Consider the following 21,241-nt stretch of genomic DNA (forward strand, 5'->3'; position numbering starts at 1 on the left):
TTAGAACAGATTGCTCCCTAACTAGAACCAGGTAGGAGGGAGAACAGATGGGTGGCGGCAGCGTCATGGAAGAGGAGCGAAGTTCCACAAGACTGGTAGGTCCCAGAAAACAGAGGTAGGCGCTCTATAATGGGCGTTAGGTAAACAAAAAAGACTAGATGCCTTGATCTTTTCCAAATATTTATTAAAGTAGAGATGTGTTCAAGGGAATGCCCGACTCAGGCCGCGTTTTACAGCTTCAACAGCTGCTGCCTCAGGGGCCACAAGCAAACCAAAATACAGTAATTTATAAAATAATACATTTTAATAAAACTTAAAATTTTTTGGATAAAAATGGTGACATCTCTATATGAACAGATAACAGACACTAACTCCTGATGTTACAATATATGTTCTTTTGCATAAGTAATGTAACAGTATGCTATGAAAAATATTTATAAAACTCTTTACCTTAGACAATCAAGAATCTCAAGCTGGAATGTGGATAATCTTAGTTTTGTATCTAAAGCATGTCTTCTTGCCAAAAAATGTATCTTGCTAAAATGGATTGGGTCAGTACCACCCTCTACTTACTGAACTTTATCAGTTAGAATAGGGGTCAATGTATAAAAGATTTTCCTATCGGAAAAAACGGGTTTTCCATGAAATATGGGCTTGCTATTATAAATCCATATCTTTGACTGTCCGGCAGTCTGCTCCTTTTAGAGGGTCTGGAGTAAAGGGAATGGTCTTGCTAATGGATAGACCGGAAGTCATGGATCATTACTTACTTACGGATCATTCCTTACTTACTTAGCTTCTCGTAGACTGATGGATCCAACCCCTGAGTCTGTTTAGAGCATGCTATGTTGTGGAGGGTCTCTGCGGGGGAAGGGTGGGAGGTAAAAGATACTAAAATCATTGGGGGAACTGCATTGTATTTTGCCTTTATGTATATATAAATCTTTGATGCAAGTACTCCAATAAAATGTTTTAAAAAAAAAAGAATTGCAGCTGAATTTTATAGTGGTGTTATATCATCAAGGTGACTGTAAACCAACCCTGCAAGATAACTATAAGAGATGTGCAGACAATTAATGTAACCTATTGAAGACATTGAATACTTGGTTAAATGTACCAGTCTTAATGATGAAGCAGTACTGATTAAAGCTAACTATAAAAATATACAAGCAATAAAGATATCTCTTTATAGCAATGGATACTTAGTTGAATGTGCCAGTCTGTATTATGACGTGAATCGGTTATTTACTCTTTCGGATAGTAGAAGGACTAGGGGGCACTCCATGAAGTTAGCAAGTAGCACATTTAAAACTAATCGGAGAAAGTTCTTTTTTACTCAACCGCACAATTAAACTCTGGAATTTGTTGCCAGAGGATGTGGTTAGTGCAGTTAGTATAGCTGTGTTTAAAAAAGGATTGGATAAGTTCTTGGAGGAGAAGTCCATTACCTGCTATTAAGTTCACTTAGAGAATAGCCACTGCCATTAGCAATGGTAACATGGAATAGACTTAGTGTTTGGGTACTTGCCAGGTTCTTGTGGCCTGGATTGGCCTCTGTTGGAAACAGGATGCTGGGCTTGATGGACCCTTGGTCTGACCCAGTATGGCATTTTCTTATGTTCTTATGACGGACCAAACCAAGGATTTTCTGTTGCAAAACTATGGCAATTAAGATGTTTGTGTTTCAAGTTACAAAAAAGTCTTTGTTTCAAATGTCAAAAGACACAGTGTATTGAAATCAACACTTTCTTGAAAACAAAATTTCTAACAAGTACAATTAAATGTTGTGATATATATACACATGAAAAATGAAAGCATTGGTTGATTCTTAAAGTTAAGAAAATATATAAGAAGAAATGTGCTTGGGGGAGTCTAAATAGTACCGTTCTTAAGTTTTTAACTTGTACACTCTATGGTAACAAAACTTTTACCGGCCTTTCTTCTTTCCAGCTTGTTGCAAGCTTCCAAGTTCTCTCCCCCTGTTGATTGTAACTTTTGACTTATTCCTACTTATTGTTATCTTTCGTTTACGTGAATTGTTACTCTAGTTTTTCCCTTTGTTAAACTGTAAACCGATCCGATATGGTAATTTACTATGAAGGTCGGTATAAAAAACTGTTAAATAAATAAATAAATTAATGCCGACTGCATGAAAAAAAAACGCTAGAACATGTCAAACCAGAGTTCCGGACATGCTGAACTGTATCTCGGCTTGAAATTATACTCATTCAATGATCTAATGGCCGCGGTCAAAACCGCGAGCATTCACTAAAGAATGCCTGGATAAAAACCAAAAAAACGAAGGTAAAACTCCTTTATTAAAACATGATGAATAGTGAAATAAATATTACACTAGCACCGGTAGTAGATCTATAACTGTTTTTTGGGGGACACAGATGTTACATATGATTTTTTAAAATGACATTAGTTAACCCGAGTGGATACTTCATCGGCTGTTTTACTCTTTAGCCATGCCTACTAGTTGATTGACAGGATGTTAAAAATAAATTTTGAATCCCTTTAACACACAAACTTTATTCGTTATTTTTTTATATTTTTACATTCTGACTATGTATTTATTAATTTTAAGCATTTTTTAAGTTATTAATGTTTTGAATTTTTGGCGCCAAATAAAGCCCTTTAAAATGGCTGTTCAATAGCGCCTTGAAAAACTGCGGGTAGAGACCAAACGCATGACGGCGGTGCGCAAGGTGAACACATTTGTTTTAGATCGTTGTTGAACAAGCTATTTTGAAGTCATTTCTTGTGCCTTCTGGTTATTTTACATAGTTATAGATCTACTACCGGTGCTAGTGTAATATTTATTTCACTATTCATCATGTTTTAATAAAGGAGTTTTACCTTCGTTTTTTGGTTTTTATCCAGGCATTCTTTAGTGAATGCTCGCGGTTTTGACCGCAGCCATTAGATCATTGAATGAGTATAATTTCAAGCCGAGATAGTTCAGCATGTCTGGAACTCTGGTTTGACATGTTCTAGCGTTTTTTTTTCATGCAGTCTGCATTATTTAGAGTCCCCCAAGCACATTTTTTCTTATATATTTTCTTAAGTTTAAGAATCAACCAATGCTTTCATTTTTCATGTGTATATCTATCACAACATTTAATTGTACTTGTTAGAAATTTTGTTTTCAAGAAAGTGTTGATTTCAATACACTGTCTTTTGACATTTGAAACAAAGACTTTTTTGTAACTTGAAACATAAACATCTTAATTGCCACAGTTTATCCTTGGTTTTGGTCCATCATAATACAGACTGGCACATTCAACTAAGTATCCATTGCTATAAAGAGATACATTTATTGCTTGTATATTTTTATAGTTAATGATGAAGCAGTACTGAAAACTAAGACTGGTTCATTTAACCAAGTATTCCATGTCTTCAATAGGTTACATTAATTGTCTGCACATCTCTTATAGTTATCTTGCAGGGTTGGTTTACAGTCAGCTTGATGATATAATACCACTATAATTCAGCTGCGATTCTTGATTGTCTAAGGTAAAGAGTTTTATAAATATTTTTCATAGTATACTGTTACAATATATGTTCTTTTGCATAAGTAATGTAACATCAGGAGTTAGTGTCTGTTATCTGTTCATTTAGAGATGTCACCATTTTTTATCCAAAAATGTCTTTACAATATTTTATAAAATAATACATTTATTTTGGTTTTGCATGTAGCCCCTGAGCCAGCCGCTGTTGAGCTGCGAAACTCGGCCTGCGTCGGGCATTCCCTTGAACACGTCTCTACTTTAATAAATATTTGGAAAAGATCAAGCCACAAGACTGGTAGGAAAGGATCTGGGAGTTATGATACTTTACATGTCTGTGAGAGAGAAATGTGATGCCCAGTAATGGGATGGGTGAATAGGATTTGCATCTAAAACATGTGAATAAAGCTCCCTACCAGCTCAGCACTGGTAAAGTCTTTGGAGTACTGTGCCCTGTGCTGGACACCACACCTTCAGAAGGAGGAAGTGGAGAACAGTAAAGGTTTAGATAATGATCCTGTGTGAGTTCATGGGACAGTGAGAAATGGTGTGCTACAGCTGCGGGGGGGGGGGGACGGGGACTGCTGGTCCCAGGTGCTGAGTGATCCAGGGGGAGGGGAGAAGGAGAGAGAGAGAGAGAGATCATTGTAGGTGCCGGGGGGGAGGGGGAGGGACACACACGGCTTGTTACAGGCACCAAGTAGGGGGAGAGGAAGGCAGGCCAGGCAGGAAAAATGAGACTGATTGCCACAGAAATCAGGAGTTTGGAGAAAAGGAAAACGATGACTGATTTTTATAGAATTCTATATACAGGGGTTTGCAGTGAGGATGGTTCTCCGTCCTCTCGAGAAGGACGGACAAGACGTAACAAGCAGCTTAAATTACAGCGGCAGAGATGTGGGGCAGGATTTAGGAAGAGCTTTACTTGAAGAGCAGTTGAGCATTGGAACAAGTTCTCTGGCAGGGAAGGAGTTAAATCTCCATCACTGGAGAGTTTTTAAAGCAGCTTAGGGTGAGCCTGCCTAGGACAGGTTAAGATTCAGGGCTTTGGCTAACTGTCCCTAACTTTCTATAAGAGAATTCTCGCTGGCTTAGGGAGGGAGAGCGTTGTTTGTTTGGGCCAAGACCCGTCCTTCTTTTGTGTTTTCTAAACAGAGGCTTTGCTGAATATGGTAGCCCAGCCTTTGTGATCTGAGCCTCTCGCTTCTGGGGCTGATCTCAGAGGCTGGACAAAGGGATCAGACACAGATTGAGTCAGCCAGGTTTTGGAGGATAAAAGTGATGTTACCACTTCTCTTATCATAGTCCTGCTGAGGTGTGAGAGATCAGTCTCTGAGGGCCGAAGAGCTCATGTTCTGGGTTTTTTTGGTTTTTTTTATTGATGTCTGAGCCTTTTAATTTTAAGAATTATGTTGACAGAGACCTTCTGATGAAATCACTCAGGAGTTTGCTCAGTCTGTCCAGGACAGTCCAAACATTGCTTGGAGAAGTTGAGAGAGAGAGAGAGAGAGGTGGTGCTGGAGTTCTACAGCAGTGGATAAACCATTACTAAAGCTGCGCTGGGTAGTGCTCTCATGCTGCAGATACCAAAAGCCACTAAGGGCAGGAGAAAAAGGATGTGACTAAGCCTCTAACAAGCAGAATCAGATGCATTTCAGATGGTGAAACAGGTCACATTTATTTATGGGAAACAGTCTAAAATGCCACAATATTAGTGAAAATGGAGCCCAGACAACCAGTCAGCTCTCCATTGGAAGTCGTCTTCCCCAGCTTGAGGCCTCCTTTCCCGTCCCTTCTGTTTTATGAGCTGCAATGTCACTCCACGGAAGGTCCCAGCAAGGTACTATTGCTCTTCTTGTTCTCCTCCTCCCTGAGATAGAGCTAAATCGTTACAGCCGGAGGTTCTGTCCGATCCAGCTCCTGACTGCAGTGACTCGGGTGTAGACTCCTGGGAAATAAGGCCGGGCACAGCCATAGCCCCAGCTCGTGATTCCTGCCAGAAACCACTTCCCCGAGGGCTCTCTGCAGGCCAAAGGCCCACCGGCATCCCCCTGGAGAAGAGAAACACAAAATGTCGTCAGTCAGCAGGGCTATGAATTGGGGTACAGACAAGGCCCATGGCCTTTACTCAGCCAATTATAATAAAAGTGCACTGCTCTTGCCAGCCCATGCTACAGAACTTAGAAAATAGTGTGTAATGATAGCACAGGATGGAGTGTAGTAAGTGATAATATGACAGGGTGTCATTAGTATTAATAATACAAAACAGAATGCAGTAATAGTTACATTGGCTTCCAGCTATGTATCATGAAATATAACTTTTGTTTTTCCTTGACCTTCAACACTCTATGGACTGGGCCTGAATTATATAAGATAAACCTCAGCGTGTCATGCCATGGTGCTTTACGTCCTTAGCGGAGGGAAAACCTATGGTTAATTGCATCCGTAACTATGGAATTGGCTTCCAAAAGAGATTTATTTATTAATGGATTTTAGAGGCTTTAGAAGTGTGTGTTGTTTTTTTTGTTTGTTTTTTACAGCACTTTGATTAGGCTTGTTCCTTTACTTGCTGCTGAACAATTTTGTGCTATTTAGTATGCTGTTTAATTATTTTGACATGTTTACTTATTTTATTTATCTTTTTGAATGTTTGTTTTTCTGTTAGTGGTATTGACTTATATTGTCTTATCCATTTTGATTTAGTTTGTTGTATCTATTTTTGCAGTAACTCTATTAGAAAGGCAAGAAATAAATCCAACTAAGGAGAAATTACTACTTACCGATAATTTCCTTTCCTCTAATGAAGGCAAACTAATCCCCACGAGTAAGTTATGCACCTCTGCCAGCAGAAGGCGATGGAGTAAAAGCTGACATTGCAGACATATAGCCCTGCCCCGACATCAGCCTGCCAGCATTCTCAGAAAAAAAGCCAAACTGGAAAAACTGATAATATTTGAACATGATTATTAATAATCAGTACTCATACTTCCAACCAATAGGGAACATTGAGCTCAGCAAAACAATGAACATTCACTAAACTGGGGGGGGCTGGTTAAGCTGCTTATTAGTCCTCTAACGAAAGCAGGAACTCTGCATCATCTGCACCTAAAAGGTGAACCAAGGCAAAATTGACAGCAGAGGGCAGGTCGGGGATTGGCCTGCCTTCATTAGAGGAAAGGAAATTATCAGATAAGTAGTAATTTTTCCTTCCTCTGCACTCAGGCAGGCCAGTTCCCATGAGTGAGATATACCAAAGCTACTACCGTACAGGGCAGGAGGCTGCCCACAGTCCGGTCAACACTGCTCACAAGAATTGGCATCCTCCCAAGGCCGAACATCCAAGCAATAATGCTCGGGAAAACATGTGTAAGATGATCACAGTGCTGCTTGGCAATTCTCAACAGGAGGCAATCAAACCTCTGCCCACGATACCACTTGAGCCCTTGTGAGATGCGGTCTAGTTCTGATTCAGCAAAGGAATCTTGGCATTCACATGGATGGCCATGACTTCCTCAATCCAACAGACGATAGTTGCCCTTGCCACAGGCTCATCCTGTTTACCGCCACCATGGAGCACAAACAGCGGATACTAAATCTGGTTGGAAGTGTGATCGTCTAAGTACTCCCGCAAATGTCACTTGACATCCAAGGAACACAAAAGAACAATACTCCAAAACCAAAACCGTATACTCACTAACACCAGGAGAAGAGAACACATAACCCCTATCCTGATGGGCCTCCACTGGCTACCCATCCACTTCAGAATAATCTACAAGGCCATTCTCACCATTTTCAAAAACATCCATCAATTAGCCCCTATTGACCTCCATATCCCCCTCCGATTACACCACTCAACAAGACCGACAAGAGATGCTTACAAAGGTTCACTTCAAGTTCCTCCAGCCAAAACGACCAGACACATCACGCTCAGAGATCGGGCCTTCTCCACAGCCGGTCCAACTTTATGGAACTCCATTCCCCCGGATCTCAGAATGGAACTCAGCATCTCAACATTCAAGAAAAGACTCAAGACGTGGCTGTTCACGCAGGCCTTTCCTAACTCAAACATTACTTAACTCCCTTAAATCATCAATCATTAATAGCCACCTCTTATAATGTTTTTTGTATATATATATATATATCTGATCTTCATTTTCCTTCTTACCCCAAGTTATTGATTCCCTGTTACATGTAACTGCTTTTCTGCACCATTGTTCAAATTGTAAAGTTTATTTGAGTTTCACCCCTGTTTCTTGTGAACCAGCATGATGGGACTACCGTCTTGAATGTTGGTATATAAAAAAACTTAAATAAATAAATAAATAAATAAATTTGCGGCAAAAAGAAGGCACATTCCGATGCTGTACCACCCCCGGCGTCTTCTGCAGAAAAGGCGCACAGCAAAAAGAAGCATGCAGCTTGGAACCTGAGGTGCAGACCAGGTAGCAACTAGGAAAAAAAAACTGCCAGATAAGAAATCACAAGGAGAGGCCACGCGGTGGCCAAAAAGTCAGACCCGCCAAGAAAATACATGCTCGGATGAAGGCCTCATAAAGGGATTGGAAGACGCAAGGGAGAATGAAAATGCTTAACTCCCTTCAAGCATTGGGCCACATCTGCATGGACAGACACGGGTTCACTCACCCCCTATAACAAGGCAGAACTGCCACCTGCACCATTAAGGTATGCAAATTTGTCCTTTAAAAATTCCAAATTTAATGGAATTTCCCCTTCGAGAGGATGAGAACCTTGCTTCTCTCACCTGGTCTCAAACTCTCCAAATACTAATGTAGGTAGAGAAATATTTATTTATTTATTTATTTATTTAGCTCGATATTCGTTGGAAACATCACATCGGTTTCCAGCTAACAGAATTAGCAATAGGCTTTACATTAAAACTGAGGTAAAGAAACAAAATCAGGTAACAAAAGTTAGCAACGGGCTTTAAATTAAAAATGGAAGTCAAGAAAGAAAATCAAGTAACAAAACAGTATCAGGGAGTTAACCATAAGATAAAATCATACCAGAAAAGGGGGGAGAGATGTGAAAATTAATCCTAAAAACTAACATGATGGAAAGGAAGAAATGGAAACCTTTCTTGGCCTGAAGCAAAGTGGAATTCACTGCAGTCGAATAAACCTTGCTTCAGCAACTGAGCCCTTTCAAGGGACAAACCATAAGACAAAATTGACCTGGATCATTAGCTAGAATTGATCCTCACTGCAGTAGAACCACAGTGGCAGTCAGAGGGGACTACCCATCAGTAGTTTCTGTTGATAGGCATACCATGGCACCTGGGACCAATCCGAAGCCACCAAAAATGACTGTCAGCCTGACTTACAATCTTCGGAACAGGCCTGCTTATCAGAGGGCAGGATGGGAAGGCATACAACAACCTGGCACATGGCTTCACTTGAATGAAGGCAGTGATGCCCAGTGCTTTTGCATCCTGGCTGTGGCTGAAAAACCACGGAACCTTTGTGCCATCAAAGTCACCAGGAAGTCTAGATAAAGGAGACTGCCCGCAGCGCTCCACTGAGCTGAAAGGCTTCATCCGCTAATTCCTACTCTTCTGGGACCAAGCTCTTTCTACTGAGAAAGTCAGCCCCTACATTGTCCTTTCCAGCAATGTGGGGGTTGGATATGTTAACAGATGTTGCTCTGCCCATACCATGAGCTCATCTCTCACCTTTGACGCCTGTTGCCTTTGGTTACATCCTGATGATTGAAGAAGGCACTGTTGTTGCATTGTCAGACACTAGGTGGACTGCCCGAGCCTTTAGCTGTGTGGCAAACTGTAAGCATACTTCCAATTGATTGATTCTCCACTGTCGCTCCTCAGCATTCCAGTGAACTTGCACCATCAATTCCTGACTTAGAAGGCTCGCATCTGTCCTGAGTACGAACCAAACTGGCGTCTCCAAGGAATTCCCTTCCTGAGATGATCCACTTGAAATCATCACTGCAAATGGATGCTCAACTTCAAAGGTAAGCAAAGCTTCATGGTGTAGTTCTGTGACCACCAGTGGGAAAGCAACATGTTTGGAGAGGGTGCATATGTGCCCCTGTCCAGGGAACCACATCCAATGTGGCTACAGTCAAACAAGACAACATCATCTGGCAAATAGTCTTTCTCAAAGAGGGAACATGATCGATCAACTTCTGAATGCGGCTCTCCGCCAGAAACATTCTGCCCTGTTTCAAATTGAAATGAATGCAGCATCCAAACCAGCTGTAGCTGCTCTCTGCCAGGTTCACCACCCAGCCTAGCTCTCACAATAAGGAGACCAGCTTGTGAGGAATCAGGTGACGCTCCTCTATGCTCTTGGCTTGAATCAACAAGTCATTTAGATATGGGTGAAAGAGGATGCTGCACCTACGCAAGGCAACTGCTATCACCACATCACCCTTGAAATTCCTGTGTAAATGGCCAGCCTGAAGGGAAAAGCCAGAAACGGATAATGATATTCCACAACAGCAAACCATCGAAACCATTGCTGTATCTAGCAGATTGGAAGATGGAGCTATGCCTCCGTCAGATCCAGGGACATGTATTGTACTGCCTTTATTGTAAAATGTAGCCTAGTGGTTAGCGTAGCGGGCTACAACCCAGGGATCAAATTCTGCTGTCATTTGTTGTGGCCTTGGGCAAGTCACTTTACCCTCTATTGCCTCAGGTATAAAATTAGATTGTAAGCCTTGTGGGGATAGGGAAATACCTTTAGTACCTGACTGTAATCAGCTTTGATGTACACTTTGAAGTGCTGAAAAGCGGAATATAAACATTTAAATAAATAAACCCTCCATTCAGAAATGTTACCCACAAATGTCAATGGACTCTTGAAATCTAGAATGGGTCAAAAAGATCCCTCCTCCTATAGAGAGGCCTGCATTTGCTTGTGATTTGGGAAATAGAAATAAGGCCTTCAAGTCCAACTGACTCCATCTGATAGTCTCCACTGCCATCTTTCCCTGAGGAGAGTTGCATGGAGAACTCAAAGGCATCCAGAGGAAAGCAAAGAAAAGGTAGAGCATAGCTATTCCAAATCACTTCCATGATTCATGAGCCTGACATGATCTGTACCCATCCCTGATAAAAGCAAGATAAGTGTCCGCCTAGCTGCAGCCTCAGCAAGTGAGTCAGCAAACCTTCATTGAGAAGATGAAGAGGCTCCACTCCCAGAGCCCACATCCATCCAAGACTTCCTGAGGGGGGAAGGAGTGAGACCTCTCAAAGGAAGGAGGTCTGTGAGTAGATGCCCCCCCCCCCCCCAAGGAAGTAGTGGTCACATGCCCGAAAAGGATGCAAAGCTGGCTTCTTAGCCTCCAGCAGATGAGGGATCTGAGTTTCCCCACCATCTATTTGCCATCTTCTCCAACCACTACCAAATAAAAGAGAACCCTTAAAGGATAATTATGTGAGATTGGACTTTGCAATGGTGTCTGCTGACCAACTTCACAACTCTAGCTGCCGCCAAACAGATATCACTGAAGCAACTTCATGGCTGGCAGTGTGAACAAGGACACATCCCGCAAGCTTAGAACGCTGCTCCTGATTCTATTACTGCTCTACTCCTGAGAGAGATGCAGACTAGCTCTAGCCACCAAGGAACAAAAGAGGCAATCATGTAAGTTCATCACCATGGCCTCAAGGCTTGTTAGGGATCCTTCATCTAAGCACCTGTAGAGTCACTCCCAGCTATCTCAAACATATTCAGAGGCTGAGAGATCAGACTCAGCAACTCATCACTAGGAAAGAAAACTGAGAAGATGCCATATGGTACTAAATCCAGGTTAATTTCCCCTTCCTCAGGAGGGGAGCTACCCATATCATCAGTGTCATCTAGATCTACAAACAGGCAAAGATCATCAGGAAGCACTGCACCAAGTGTTTGCATGTGGTGGTGGACAAGTGGGGACCCAAAGCGCATGATCCTAATCTAGGAGACATTACCATCTTTGAAGGATACCCCTGCAGAAAGGGTGGTAGGTACTGGAAAATATTCCTCTGCAGAAAAGGAGGATGGGTCCATACCAGGCCCATAGGCCAAAACCTAACATCAAGCCTTAGTACTAGCCTTATTAATTACACCAAACTAGAAAATTTTACTCCTGCACTCCACAAAAAATGGCAAATGCTCAATCCCCTGACTACAACCACCTCAAGACCAGTAGAAAGGAACTAATCACGGATAACCCATAGAACGAAACAAAACAAAAACCAAGAAAGACTGAGTACCAACACACAAACCTCACACACATCAACACTAAGATCTACAACAGTTACATAGCACTATCATTCCTACTATTTAATGCACAATCCATACTAAAGAAAATACCCATCATCACCTATCTACTTGAAGATTACAAACCGGATTTCATAGCCATCATGGAAACATGGATAAAAAACACAGACAATGTCTTAATCAAATCAATAACCCTATCTACAGAACATTTTCAATCCCTAGACCAAAAAAGAAAGGTGGAGATCTAATGCTAATCATAAAAAAAAAACCTACAGATGAAACTACTTCCAACTAACAAATACGCATCACTGGAAATTGCACTATTCGACTCACCAAAACTACAAATCTGCCTTTGTATACTGCCCCCCCCCCTGACCCCCGCCAATTCACTGGATCGGAACTGCTCACCACTTCTAGAATTTTTCTTGACCAAACTATCAATAAACCCATCATCATATTAGGTGACTTTAACATCCACATAGACTCCATCCCCCACTCATCCACATGTACCTCAATTATAGACGCTCTCTCATCCCTAGGCCTAAGTCAAATCATCAGTGGCCCAACGCACAAAGCAGGTCACATACTAGACCTAGTCTTCATCAAAACAAATATGGGCTAACTACCAAACAAAGATCACAAATATACCCTAGTCGGACCACTCTATAATCTACTCCACTCTGACTTCCAATTGTAAATTTACTACAATAAAAAGACCACCTAAATCCTTCTCCTACCAGCCACCCTTTAACATTGAGACACTTCAAGATATTCTACAATCAGAATTATTAAACATCGACATATCTAACGCAGAAAATGCCACTTCCTCTTGGCTCACCATCACCAAAACAATAGCAGACAAGATAAACCCCATGATAAAGAAAACAATAAAAAACCCAAAACACCAGAACCAATGGTACAACGACAACATCAGATCAGCCAAACGTGAACTCAGAAAAAAAAAGAGAAAGCATGGAGAAACAACAAAACACTACTTAATATCTACTGATCACACTTAGCAGACTACAAAAAACTTATCCACACTGCAAAAAAAGACTTCTACTCAAACAAAATAAACAAATACCAACATAACCCAAGAATGCTTTTCAATATCGTACAAAGCCTAACCAAATCCTCCAATGACCAGATGTCATCAACCTCCAAGATCACACGCAACGAGTTTGCAGATTTCTTCAACGAAAAAATCAAAAACCTCATAAATAACACCCTCAACAACACGCAAGACCCAAAAATACAAATCAGTCAAACAGGCTGGCCCAACTTTGATACAGCATCTTCACTCTAAATCCAAATGATCATCAAAAAAAATGAATCCAGCTAAACACCCTATCGATTGGGTTTATGATCAAAGCCATCGAACCATCAATAAATAAAACGTTAACCGACATTGTAAACCTATCCCTCACAGAAGGAAACTACCCCGACTGCCTAAAATCAGCAATTATCAAACCCATGCTGAAAAAGACCAACCTTGATCCAGAAAACCCACTAAACTATCGATTCATATCAAACCTACCATTCATTGCCAAAATTATCGAAAAAATAGTCCACTCCCAACTCAACGACCACCTGGAAGAAAACAACATCCTACTCTCCACACAATTTGGCTTCAGGAAACACATGAACACTGAGTCACTACTCCTATCTTTAAACGACACCGTGCTCAAAGGCTTTGAAAAAGGACACAGCTACCTTTTAATCCTACTTGACCTATCAGCAGCCTTTGACACAGTAAACCACTCAATCATGATCGACCGTCTCTCCGAAATTGGCGCAAAAGAAAAAACCCTACAATGGTTCTCATCCTATCTATCACAAAGAAGCTACCAAGTGTCGATCAATGACACCCTCTCAAAGAAAATAAACCTTGACTCCGGAGTTCCCCAAGGCACCACCCTATCTGTGACACTCTTCAACATTTATCTGCTACCAATATGCCACTTCCTCTCAAACCTTAAACTGACCCACTTCAGATATGCAGATGATATCCAACTATTGATCCCAATATACAAACCTCTGGAAGAAGCCTACAAAAAAACAGCCACTTACCTCACCAAAATAAAACTACTAACCAACATGAAACTCATCCTAAACTTCGATAAGACAGAAATAATAATACTAGACAGAAAGAACAAAGCTCCTCAACTACCACCTCTCAACTTAATGAACCAAAAAGCTGCAATCTCACCTGTCACTTATGCCCACAACCTAGGAGTCATAATTGACAATGAACTGTCCTTCAAAAACCACATCACTTCTAAAATCAAAGACGGATAGCACAAACTCCTAACCCTACGTCATCTAAAACCTTTCCTATCTCCCAGCGCCTTCAGATCAGTCCTTCAACTACTCATCTTCTCCAACCTAGACTACTGCAACTCCCTGCTATTCAACTTACCTCTCTCACCACCATCCGACCACTCCAAATCCTCCAAAATACAGCCGCCAGAATACTCACTGGAACTAAAAAACATGATCACATTACTCCTACACTTATTTCAATACACTGGCCCCCAATAAAATTCAGGATAGAATACAAAATACTATCCATATTACACAAAATAATATATGAAAAACAAATAAACTGGCTAAGTACATCTATAAAACTACACTTCCCAAACAGAAACCTCTGCTCAGCTAACAAAGGTCTATTAAAGATTCCACCTATTCGCTCCAAACAACTTACCTCAACTCGGAAGAGAGCCATATCCCTAGGAAGTCCCAAACTCTGGAACACCCTCCCAACCGAACTTAGAACACAGCAAAATTTAAAAATCTTCAAAAAAGAACTAAAAACCTGGATGTTTACCAAAGCCTACCAAAACACCCAATGACTCTCAGATATTACCTCACTCCTACTGGCCCTATGCCCACCATGTGGAACCAATATAAGCTCGTAATACAAACATAACTGAAACCGCATAGTTTGAAATACGATCTATGTTTATAAAGCCTACAATATTTATGTTGACAATCACATGATTCTTTGGAAACTATGTTAAACATCGAAACTTTGTAAACTATTGTGATGGCGAAACCGAATGACGGTATATAAAACTCAATAAATAAATAAATACATCTCTGGAGTGAGCATCTCCTGAAGATGTCTCTGGTAGTGGCTCAACTGAAAAAGGGGGCATGCTTGTTCTGTCGCCTCCAGACCCACTACCCTCAGTCTGAGGGGGTAGAACAGCAAGGGCAAAAGTAGTAGGAGGCAAAGCAGCTCAAGCATCCAGGTATCACTGATACAAGTTTGTAGAAAGTTCCACCTGTATTGCCTTTATAAGGCAAGGAGCACAATGGCTAAGTGTGTGGCTTCTTTGACGATGGTGCCGGTAGCTGCACCACAGTGCGATATGCGCTCAAGCACACACTCACCTACGTTCAGAAGATGTGTGCAGAAACCACGTCTCTAATATGCATTCATCTACTAGGTCAGCTATGCAGTCAGGCAATGGCACGAAGCTATGTGCACAATACTTGACTTCTCTAGAAACCATCCACACCTCTGTTGGTTGGGTTTTTTTGGGGGTTTTTTTTGTTTTTTTTTTTACTACAAGCAATCCCCGGTAGGGAAATGTATGTCCACTATCTGCTGGAGAATACCTGGGGGCTGATGTCAGTGCAGGGCTATATATCCATGATGTCAACTTTTACTCTGCTCTATCAGCTGGTAGAGGTGCATAATCCCTCGTGGGCACTGGCCTGCCTGAGTGCAAAGAAAACAAAAATAAACTTACAGTTACAGGACAGGTGCAGTGAGTAATAACATTATCGGGAATCATGAGTATTAAGAGGATGGTGTGCAGTAAGTAGTAGTAACACATGGCAGGGGTTCAGGATTGCCTTGCGCAATCCTAGCAAGAGTCTCTTTCTTTCATGCCTGGAACATGATATGCTGGTTAAAAATCAAACTAACCAATCTGCTAAGGCCAGGTAAACTGGTGGCAGCACTGGTGTGGGGGGTAGGACTTACTGAGCAGCTGTCTGCTCCCCCATGCAGAACTCCAGCACATAGCATTCTGGTGCTGATCTGCACTGGATACAGCTTCTTGCAGGTCTGATCCCCAATGATGCCGACTCCAGCCTTCTGCAGCTGTTTGGACATTGATCCTGCAGAGAGACATAATGGCTAGTGAATGAGTGGGAGAGGTAAGAGATGTCATTCATCACAGGAGCTGAGTGTGAGGTGACAGAAAAAGCCTACTGAAAGCACAGATTAGGGAAAGGTCAAATGTGAGCATACATCAGGACTTGCCAAGCTGTGAGCACGTTGTGAGTGCATCTGCATACCTTGCCCAGCAGCCCCTAGGCCAGAACTCCAGAGGTCACTGCAAACTATCCAGGCTTCAGTCTCCACAGCCCCGGTTCCAGAGGCCTCACACTCCTTGCAACAGAAGACTGGAATGCAAGCACCGTTAGGCACATGCACCTTAGAACGCCTTACTACATATTTATTACTCATTTGTTATTGAAGGAATTTAATTCACAACTGGAATCAATAAGATGGGTAAGTAGGTAGTTATAAGCAAATTAACTGTAGTGTTTTGAGAGTCACCGACAAATGTAACATAAAGCAATAGACTAAAAATACTTTAGATTACCTTTAAATCCCTACTCCCTTAGAAATTTTAACTTGATGATAAATCAACAAAATTAAGGTGCAGAGAGTAGACCAGAAGCAAGAGGGAGGCTATCCCGTCTTTTGCACTAAGTGCCACATACAGGATTATCTCCCAGTTGGTGAGAGATTGTATGTGTGTACTTGGTCCAAAGAGCTCTGGAGAATGAGTTCAGTCTCCATAGGCTAGAGGGACAGAGCTGGAGGAGCTACGGGAGACAGATATACACTAGACAGAGGAGACCTGCAGGAACATAGTAGAGCAGTCCCACCTCTTATCTGGCAGTCCCTGTTCTGCCTTGGAGGAGAAAGAGAGGTAAAGTTCCTAGATAAAATAAATGACTGCTTCATGGAGCAGCTGGTACAAGAACCAAAAAGAGGGGAATCTATTTTAGATCTAATCCTTAGTATAATTCAGGCTTTGGTGCAAGAGGTAACAGTATTGGAGCCACGTGGCAACAGTGATCACAACATGATCAATTTTGTTTTAACCGGAGGGAGGACATTAAAGACATCTACTGCGATAGTCATCCTTTTGGAAAGTTAAATACTATAAGAAGAGGAAAATTGGTAGGAAAAAACTGAAAGGAGCAGTTGTAAAGGTTAAGAGTTCACAGCAAGTATGGAAGCCCAGACTAGATGTATTCCACTCATTAGAAAAGGCAGAAGGAAAGCTAAACTGCTACTGCTATGATTAAAGGTTGAGGTGAGAGAGTCTATAATAGCTAAAAGAACATCTTTCAAGAAATGGAAAAGGGATCCAAATGAATAAAACGGGGAACAGCATAAGCAATGGCAAGTCAGATGCAAAGCATTGAAAAAGGAAGGCAAAGAGCGAAGTTTGCCATAGAAGCAAAAACTCATAATAAAAACACTTTCAGGTTCAGTTAAAGTAAGCCTGCAAGGGCATTAGGTGAGCAGGAGGCACTTAAAGATGGCAAGGCCATAGCAGAGAGATTAAATTATTTTTTTGCTTTAGTCTTCATGGAGGAAGATATAAGAGAGAGACCCATGCCAGAAGTATATTCAAGGGTGATGATTCAGAGGATGTGAAATAAATCTGCGTGCCTAGAAGATGTACTAGGGCAAATTGACAAACTAAAGAGTAGCTAACACCTGGACCAGATGGTATACATCCCAGAGTGCTGAAAGAACTGAGAACTGAAATGGGAATAACAAGTCAGGTGATCAAATTTGCCAATGGCCAAAATTATGCAAAGCTGTTAAATCACAAGAGGATTGTGAGAAATTGCTAGAGGACATTGCAAAACTGGGAGACTGGGCACGCAAATGAAATTTAATGTGGACAAGTGCAAAGTGCTGCACTTAGGGAACAGTAACCCAAATTTTAGTTAGTCAATGCAAGGTTCCAGATTAGGTGTTGCCATTCAGGAAAAGGATCTAGGCACCATCGATTGACATCTTCTGCTCCGTTGAAATCTTCCGCTCCATGTGCAGCATCAGCCACCAAGAAGGCAATAGAATGCTAGGAATTATTAGGAAAGGACTGGAGAATAAAACAGAGAATATCACAATGCTTCTGTATCTCTTAAAATATATATTAGAATTAGAAAAGGCACAGAGAAGGGTGACCAAAATATTAAAGGGATGGAACAATTCCTTTATGAGAAAAGGCTAAAGAGGTTAGGATGCTTCAGCTTGGAGAAGAGACGGCTGAGGGAGATACGATAGAGGTCTATAAAATAATGAGTGGCATGGAACAAATAAATGTTAATTGGTTGTTTACTCTTTCAAAGAGTACAAAGACCAGGGGACACACAATGAAGTTACTGGGTAATATTTTAAAACTAATAAGAGAAAATATTTTTTTACTCAATACATAATAAAGCTCTGGAATTCATTGCCAGAGGATGTGGTGAAAGCTATCAGTGTAGCTGCATTTAAAAAAGGTTTGGACAAGTTCCTGGAGAAGTTCATAAACCATTATTAAGATGGAGTTGCCCAAATCCACTTCTTATCCCTGGAATAAGCAGCATAGAATCTATCTACCCCTTGCAATTCTGCCGGGTACTTGTGACATGGATTGCCCACAGTTGGAAACAGGATACTGGGCTTGATGGACCTTTGGTCTGACTCAGTATGGAAAATCTTATCTACTAAGTTATACATTTAAAGCTAATAAGTGGCCGGGTATAGTCTAACACGCGCAATGGGGAGGGATTAAAAAAAAAAATACGGGCGTTGACGTGAGTAGGCCTCTCCCAGTCCGCTCCAATTAAGGAGCGAACTGGGAGGGAACTTCTCTATTCCCCTTCCTACTCTGCCTCCCTTTTCCCCTCTCTTCCCTGACCCCTAAAACCCTATTTCCTATCCTTTTTTTTGTTGTTGTTATTTTGGAGCTTACTTCATCTGAATAGATGAAGTAAGTTCCGCACACCGGCCGGCTGCTGTTGCACACTTCCCCGGGACAGAGCCTAATGGCGCTATCCAGGCTGGCCTCACCCCTCCCAGACCCCACCCCTTTGATCGAGCCCAGTACTTCTGCGCGTATGGGGAGATATGCGCATGGCCGAGCCATTTTAAAAATGTGCTTGGCGCGCACAAGACCTGGCCACGCGCATATTCCCCGGTTTTTACGCATGCCAGGCTTTTAAAATTCAGGCGTTAGTGAATTAAGTACTAAGTTACGTGGATATTCAGCGACCTCAGCTATGCCGCTGAGTTTCTGCAGAGAAGTCGCTACGTAGCCGGATAAGTTGTATATGTCTAAGTTTAGATCTGCTTTCGAGCAGGGTCTAACATGTTAGACAGACAACTTATCCCACCCACAAAGATCTCATGCTAAGAGATAGCTGGATAAGTCACTAATCCAGCTATCTAATGGCAGCTGAACGTAAGCAGATATTCAGCAGCTGCTAGATAGCCGGGTAAGTCCTACTTATACAGTTATCTGCTGGCTGTATATTGGGCATATGTAATCTATCTACGCTTTGGGATCCTGCCAGATTCTTGTGACCTGGATTGGGCTCTGTTGGAAACAGGTTATTGGGCTTGATGGACCCTTGGTCTGACCCAGTATGACAAATCTCATGTTCTTGTGTTAACCAGGCATCGGCACCCTGGGAAATGATCTTTAAATCAGGACCTGTTATGAATCTGCCAACAAATTGTGCGAGTCACTTGTACAACCATACGGACTGTAGAGCACTATGTGCAAGTTCTATTTTAAGAATGCGATGGTCTGTATGTAGCAAAGATTATACAGGACAGACTGAAAGAGATACTGACTTCATTGACTCTTGACGTGGAGGAATCCTACATGCAGCTGATGTCCATACACTCTATTCCTCTACCAGCTTATCTCCCAGCATGCATCTGCTCCTTATCTACTTCCTTAATAGGCCATACTTCCCTCCCCGGTGGATTCCCAGCATGTGCTGGCCCTATTACCACCTCCTTCAGTGGATTCTTGGTTCTTTACTTCCTTCCATGGTGGAATCCCAGTCTGTGGGTGATGACACCCAGCCTGAACTGGCCTCTTACCACCATTCTTGGTAGACCTCTGGCCCATGCTGATCCTTTGCCTCCTTCCTTGGTGGAATCCCAGGATTTGCTAACCTTTTACCTCCTTTCTTGATAGTCCCATGACTTGTACTGAACCCTTACTTCCAGCCTTACTGGACTTTGGCGTCCTGCTAACCCTTTGCCTCCTTCCTTGGTAGACCCCGGCTATGCTGGCCTCTTAGTTCCATCCCGGTTTGTCTTAGCCCTTTACCACCTCTGTTGGTAGATCTCCCTCCCCCCTCCATTCTGTGCTGGCCCTTTACCTCCTTCCTTGGTGGACCCCCATCCTGTGATGAAGCACTTGGTCCCTTCGGTGAAGATGTGAGTTGTGTCCGGGAGGCAGATGGGTTTGATGACCGTGCTGTAGGCGAGTGGTGCTGGCAGTTCCAAGAGAGCCACATCATTATCCAAGGTGTAACCATTGTAAAATGGGTGACGGTGGATGCGATAGATCTTCTCTACCCGCCCCTCAATACCGTTCAGGAATGGTGTTCCCATGAAGGCCGTCCACATCTTTGGGTCACTGTAACTGAAATATATTTGGATGACTAACACCCCTCCGGTGGGTAGAAGACAGCAGAAAATAATCATGCTAGCAGTACTAATGCCAGCAGCTAGCGATTCTCCTTTAAACTTGTCATGTATTTAGAGCTGGCAGGGAGAATCATAAGCTGGGCCCTGGCCAGTCTGCCCTGTATGTCTGAGGCACAGGGAAACCGGAGAAAAGAAACAATGTCCATCCTCTGTCAACAGTCCTTATGCAAAGGACAATGAGAGGTGGAAGAGCATCTGTAAACAGCCTGCCAGCCTGACCATGGGCCCCTGGGCATAGGGATTTATCCTGGCTAGCAAAGATGTGCCAGGACTTTGGTCACATTACCAAGCTATATTGGCCCCAGGCTCTGTCCTATAAGCAATATGTTCTACAGACCTGTTTCCAACTTACCCCTCCTAGCCAAAGTCCTTGAAAAATTAGTGAATGCTCGCCTTTCCGATCATCTTGAACAAAACAATATTCTCCCGTCCACCCAACATGGTTTCAGGAAGCATTTAAGTACTGAAACATTATTGCTCTCCCTCTACGACACACTCATCAGAGGAACAGATGCTGGTTCCTCTTATCTGATTGCCATGCTCGACATCTCTGCTGCGTTCGACACAGTTAATCATGATACCCTCCTCAACATCCTCAGGAGTATTGGAATCACTGGCAATGCCCTGGCTTGGATACAATCGTATCTCCAGAATCGCTTTTATACTGTCTTAGTGGATAACAACGAATCTGACCCTATCAGTCTCCCACAAGGTGTGCCCCA

At 42.2% G+C, this 21,241-nt stretch overlaps 1 protein-coding gene across 1 annotated transcript in view; it reads right to left on the minus strand.

The window, feature by feature from the left end:
* Positions 1 to 5,175: 5,175 nt before the first annotated feature.
* TMPRSS9 (transmembrane serine protease 9) overlaps positions 5,176 to 21,241 on the minus strand; it is a 139,054-nt gene continuing 122,988 nt past the window's right edge. Inside the window, exons 17-19 of the mRNA XM_029610788.1 lie at positions 20,189 to 20,454; positions 15,756 to 15,892; positions 5,176 to 5,563 (exon numbers count right to left, since the gene is read on the minus strand). Coding sequence (XP_029466648.1) covers positions 5,402 to 5,563; positions 15,756 to 15,892; positions 20,189 to 20,454 — 565 coding nt within the window. The 3' untranslated portion in view covers positions 5,176 to 5,401. The remainder of the gene's footprint in view (positions 5,564 to 15,755; positions 15,893 to 20,188; positions 20,455 to 21,241) is intronic.

This window comes from Rhinatrema bivittatum, chromosome 8 (genome assembly GCF_901001135.1).
Source record: "Rhinatrema bivittatum chromosome 8, aRhiBiv1.1, whole genome shotgun sequence".
In the NCBI taxonomy this organism is placed as follows: Eukaryota; Metazoa; Chordata; class Amphibia; order Gymnophiona; family Rhinatrematidae; genus Rhinatrema; species Rhinatrema bivittatum.